Below are 5,940 nucleotides of genomic sequence, written 5' to 3'. Positions count from 1 at the left end.
AAAAAAAAAAAAAAAAAAAAAAAATGCTGGAGCAAGTTTAGATTTTATTAGAGCTTTCAAGAAAAGTTATCAGTCCCTTTGTACTCAGCAACACGGGAAAGTAGATCATCATTGAAATCTTACATCCTCGAACAAAATTTGGTAATATTTTACCCTCTAAGTACCCATCAGGTATTCAGTTCGAGATAATCAGGTGTCAACGGGTCCACACAGAAGAGGGTTTCAGAACCCAATGCTCTGAAATGAAAAGGTTTTCATCATTTTCAATCTTCACTGAATCAACCTGAGGGTTTGTTTTTCCAGAGCTTACGAGTTCCAAGTATTTCGACAGGAAATACCGAACTGATTAAAAGGGAACAAAACACAAATCAGGCCTACAGTGTGGACTATTCTATCAAAATAAATTACATATTTATTAACTAAATAATCATATTTTTTAAATTAGTTAATTTTAACCTTGTTTGCAGCTCCGGGAGCTGAGTGCACATAGAATACAGGGTGCATCCAGCACGCCATGGAGGTTACAATGTATTTAATATAGCACAACTATACAGCAGGACCATGAAGTATACACTGGGGAGCATACAGATGGGGACATTGTGTGCGGAAAATTGCAATAAAATTTCTACTTTCATCAGTAAAAGTAACAAAGTCTCGTTACTTCCATTTGTACATACTGCAATAACTGCATAGCAGACAATAATTAGGAGTCCAAGGCTGAATCTTCCTTTGTGTAAAATTTCAACAAACCTAGCTGAAGATATAAACCACACTTTTACTTTCTATTACCAAAGTATAACGGAGCTATACTAGTTTTTAGAATGAACAAGAGCCATGTTTGGATTTCATCAGAGCTTTCAAAAGAAGTTATCAGTCACTTTGTACTCAGCAACACGGGAAAGTAGATCATCATTGAAATCTTGGCATCTTTATTGTCACCTACTCGTCTTAATCATGCAATTCTCCTGTACTTCAACATTGTCCTTTGAAGGATAAACATGTATTGTAGGAACCAGATTTCAGTCAAGCAAGCGCAGAATAATTTTTCATAATCAATGAAATATTCATTTTAATCGAAGATTATCACTCATCATTATATCTGATCCCTTTAAAACAGAGAAATACCTCCTGGAATTCAATATTTGTAGAGCTTTATTTTCTTATTTTTTCCGAGTTCTCAGAGCTTTTGAAAAGTAAAATTTCAGTCAATTTGTATCAGCAACACGGACCAAAAGCAAATCATCATCGAAAGGGATTGGAAACAGAGAATTCCGATTCAACATTATTTAAAGAAGTTAAAGATTTTGTCAAAATTCCAAGGAGAAACACAATAGGCTTTACCGTCCAATTGCTTCTTCTTGTGTCGGAGTCTCTTAGCCTCGAGCTGGAAACGATATAACAGTTGGGTTAGTAGTTGAATACATAGTATAGCTTCACTATGCTCTATTGTAGTGATAGATAGGAAGTAAGAAACGAAGTGAGCTAAAGTGTCAATATAGCGATTTTTCTATTAATCTGTTTCCCCACATATCGAATTTTGATGAAGCAAAACGCAAAAATATTCAAGATCGTCTGCTTAAAGTAGCGGGTTCGATTCCCGCCTTCCTCTCTTTAATTTTACTTTGCGAATTACCGGGAGAATTCAAAATAATCGTAATCATGGTTCGAAAAAGATAAACCGAAAAAGATTAATTTTACTTTGCGAATTACCGGGAGAATTCAAAATAATCGTAATCATGGTTCGAAAAAGATAAACCGAAAAAGATGTGTGTGTTTCTTTTTTATTATTATTTATTTACGGAGAATCTCTTACCTTCTTCTTGATTTTGCCGGCCTTCTCAGCGTAGATGGCGGCCTTCTTGTCTCGTAGGGAGAGGGGCGCCGGCTGTTTGGCGGCCGGTTTCTTGCCGGCGGCCTTATTCTTGGCGCGCAGCTTGGCTTGTTGCGCCTTGCGCTCCTTGCTGATCTTCAGCATGATCTCGTACTTCTTGGGTACGGGCAGCTGCGAAGTCAAACGAGATGAGATTAGACATCGAAGAAAACAATGGAAATTTCTCAGTTGCTCAAGGTAGAAATAGAAACACACTACCACCACGTAACGTGATGGCTGTCCTGAACGAAATTACCCACAATATCATGGGAAAACTTTGAACGTCTTTCTGACTCCCCATGACTTCACGTGATATGACGTGACCGTAGTGTGTTTCTACCTTTATTTTGAAATTTCGCAGTTGCGGCGGTGTTTACAGGCTCATACTGTTGAAATTCGGTCCAGTTTAGTGGGCCTAAAAAAACCGATTTTACAACCAATAGGATTTTTTTGAAATTAATACAAACAACCAATGAAAGGCAGGAACCAGATTTCAGTCAAGCAAGCGCAGAATAATTTTTCATAATCAATGAAATATTCATTTAAATCGAAGATTATCACTCATCATTATATCTGATCCCTTTAAAACAGAAAAATACCTCCTGGAATTCAATATTTGTAGAGCTTTATTTTCTTATTTTTCCGAGTTCTCAGAGCTTTTGAAAAGTAAAATTTCAGTCACTTTGTATCAGCAACACGGACCAAAAGCAAATCATCATCAAAAGGAGTTGGAAATACAGAATTCCGTATTTTAAGCTTCTGTCAAAATTCCAAGGAGAAGCACAATGACATCAGTTAGGCGACGACATGCTACATTTTAATAATCAAAATGATTCATTATGTGTCACATGACACGTTGCTTTCATCACGATAATTATGCTTTCCTTCCTTACGTTTCATCAAGTAAAAGTATAATTTCCTAGTCAGGTAAAATAACTAGAAAAAGGCCACATAATCAAGATGTACTTTGGTACTTCACATTTTAGTTTAAGATAAAGTATAATTTCCTAGTCAGGTAAAATAACTAGAAAAAGGCCACATAATCAAGATGTACTTTGGTACTTCACATTTTAGTTTAAGATTAAGATAATCAGGTGTCAACGGGTCCACATAGAAATGGGTTTCAGAACCCAATGCTCTGAAATGAAAAGGTTTTCATCATTTTATCTTGAATCAACTAGGTCCTTTTACCAACAAGGTCCATAAATCTTTACATCCCTTTCTTCTTCAAATAATTATAATGGTGTCTATTTTTTCCCCTTCCCATTCTCGAGTTTTTTTGAGCCTTCAACAAATCAAGTCCACAATAAATTGAATCAGAAAGTAATAGAAAATTTCATCACATGGCATCAGCCGAAAGATGGTGTTAGTTAAAATCATCACTTTCAACCGTGGACATTCCTTCTAACCTACACGACTGACTTGAAGTAAGGAGTTGATAAAATCTACCTGCCTATGTTTTTTTCCCTTCTTTTTTTAAATTCTTTCCCCATCAATGACTGTTTTATCATTTTTGTTACGAGTGAAGTGTTGTTCGCACCTCCGGGAGCAGAGTGCACATAGAATACAGGGTGCACCCAGCACGCCATGGAGGTTACAATGTATTTAGTATAGCACAACTATACAGCAGGACCATACAGTATACACTGGGGAGAATACAGATGGGGACATTGTGTGCGGAAAGAGCAAGTCCGAAAAAAAAAGGCTGTGACGTCAGAATATTACGAAATTTGAAGCAGTGCAAAGTTGTCTTTCAGGGAAGTAGCCCAGTAAAATAAACAAAAAGATGCAAAGTAGCTCAGTAAAATTAAACAAAAAGATGCAAAGTAGCTCAGTAAAGTACAATGGATTTAATATAGCACAACTATACAGCAGGACCATACAGTATACACTGGGGAGCATACAGATGGGGACATTGTGTGCGGAAAGAGCAAGTCCGAAAAAAAATGGCTGTGACGTCAGAATATTACGAAATTTGAAGCAGTGCTAAGTTGTCTTTCAGGGAAGTAGCCCAGTAAAATTAAACAAAAAGATGCAAAGTAGCTCAGTAAAATTAAACAAAAAGATTATGAGCAAAGAACCAGATTTTCAGTCAAGCAAGCGCAGAATAATTTTTCATAATCAATGAAATATTCATTTAATTGAAGATTATTACTCATCATTATATCTGGTTCTAACATAATTAACAAAACAAAACATTAATCCCTAAATTAAATGACCAGACTAGGACCACCAAACTCCACATAGGTACATCTGAAGTTCATCGTGCTAACCACCTGACTACACCAATGAGATTGGTTTTTGAACAATAAAATCTAGTACTTAGGTACATTAAAAAAACCACCTATTCGTAAAAAGAAGTTTCACAAGCAAAAGAAATAAAACCAAGTTTTTAAGGAATATGTTGTACTAAGTTTAGATTCCATCAGAGCTTTCAAAAAAGTTATCAGTCACTTTAAACTCAGCAACACGGGAAAGTAGATCATCATCGAAATCTTACATCCAGTTCTCAGACAAAACTTGCTAATAATGTTCAAACTCCTTATCAGATTTTACAAAATTTGAAAAATTCCTTCAGTTTTCTAGTTCAAGACAATCAGGTGTCAACGGGTCCACACGGAAATGGGTTTCAGAACCCAATGCTCTGAAATGAAAAGGTTTTCATCATTTTATCTTGAAAAGAAACTCTGTTCCCACCTTTGTAATAGCTTTCCTATCCCATTTTTCACATTCCAAACTTTACAATTTCCTGTTTTGTGATGGTCTTCTTCAGAATCAGATGGATACTAAATTTCATCACATGGCATCAGCCGAAAGATGGTGTTGGTTCAATCATCATTTTCAATCGTGGATAGGACCATACTTTTTTCCACACCTCCCTCATTAATCTTATTATCTCTCCAACCAAAACAAAACAGACCTAGAGTATTGATTTATGCAGCAAACAAATCATTTTCAACCGTGGATAGGGCCTTTCTTTTTCTCACTTCCCTCAATAATCTCACTATCCAACCTAAATCAGATCTAGAGTATTGACTTGGATAAACAGTTCCTTCTTTACGAAGTTATTCAGTGGCACTTGGCTTCACCCGTAATATTTTCAATTATCATGAAGGTGGTGATGCATTTACCTACTGATTCTTAGTTTTATTATTATTTCAATTTTTGTTCGCAGCTCCGGGAGCTGAGTGCACATAGAATACAGGGTGCATCCAGCACGCCATGGAGGTTACAATGTATTTAATATAGCACAACTATACAGCAGGACCATACAGTATACACTGGGGAGCATACAGATGGGGACATTGTGTGCGGAAAATTGCAATAAAATTTCTACTTTCATCAGTAAAAGTAACAAAGTCTCGTTACTTCCATTTGTACATACTGCAATAACTGCATAGCAGACAATAATTAGGAGTCCAAGGCTGAATCTTCCTTTGTGTAAAATTTCAACAAACCTAGCTGAAGATATAAACCACACTTTTACTTTCTATTACCAAAGTATAACGGAGCTATACTAGTTTTTAGAATGAACAAGAGCCATGTTTGGATTTCATCAGAGCTTTCAAAAGAAGTTATCAGTCACTTTGTACTCAGCAACACGGGAAAGTAGATCATCATTGAAATCTTGGCATCTTTATTGTCACCTACTCGTCTTAATCATGCAATTCTCCTGTACTTCAACATTGTCCTTTGAAGGATAAACATGTATTGTAGGAACCAGATTTCAGTCAAGCAAGCGCAGAATAATTTTTCATAATCAATGAAATATTCATTTAAATCGAAGATTATCACTCATCATTATATCTGATCCCTTTAAAACAGAAAAATACCTCCTGGAATTCAATATTTGTAGAGCTTTATTTTCTTATTTTTCCGAGTTCTCAGAGCTTTTGAAAAGTAAAATTTCAGTCACTTTGTATCAGCAACACGGACCAAAAGCAAATCATCATCGAAAGGGATTGGAAACAGAGAATTCCGATTCATAATTATTTTAAGCTCCTGTCAAAATTCCAAGGAAAAGCACAATTACATCAGTTAGGCGACGACATGCTACAGTTTAATAATCA

General features: G+C 35.9%; 1 protein-coding gene across 1 annotated transcript in view; it reads right to left on the bottom strand.

Annotated features, from left to right (window-relative positions):
• Nucleotides 1-1,282: 1,282 nt before the first annotated feature.
• Nucleotides 1,283-5,940, bottom strand: part of LOC103522041 (60S ribosomal protein L4-like) — a 10,825-nt gene continuing 6,167 nt past the window's right edge. The window contains exons 3-4 of the mRNA XM_026832426.1: nt 1,814-2,002; nt 1,283-1,384 (exon numbers count right to left, since the gene is read on the bottom strand). Of these exons, the coding sequence (XP_026688227.1) occupies nt 1,283-1,384; nt 1,814-2,002 (291 nt within the window). The remainder of the gene's footprint in view (nt 1,385-1,813; nt 2,003-5,940) is intronic.

This window comes from Diaphorina citri, unplaced genomic scaffold (assembly GCF_000475195.1).
Source record: "Diaphorina citri unplaced genomic scaffold, Diaci psyllid genome assembly version 1.1 scaffold6661, whole genome shotgun sequence".
Taxonomy (NCBI): Eukaryota; Metazoa; Arthropoda; class Insecta; order Hemiptera; family Psyllidae; genus Diaphorina; species Diaphorina citri.
Note: the sequence above shows the minus strand (reverse complement) of the source record. Positions and strands in the feature narration are given on the sequence as shown.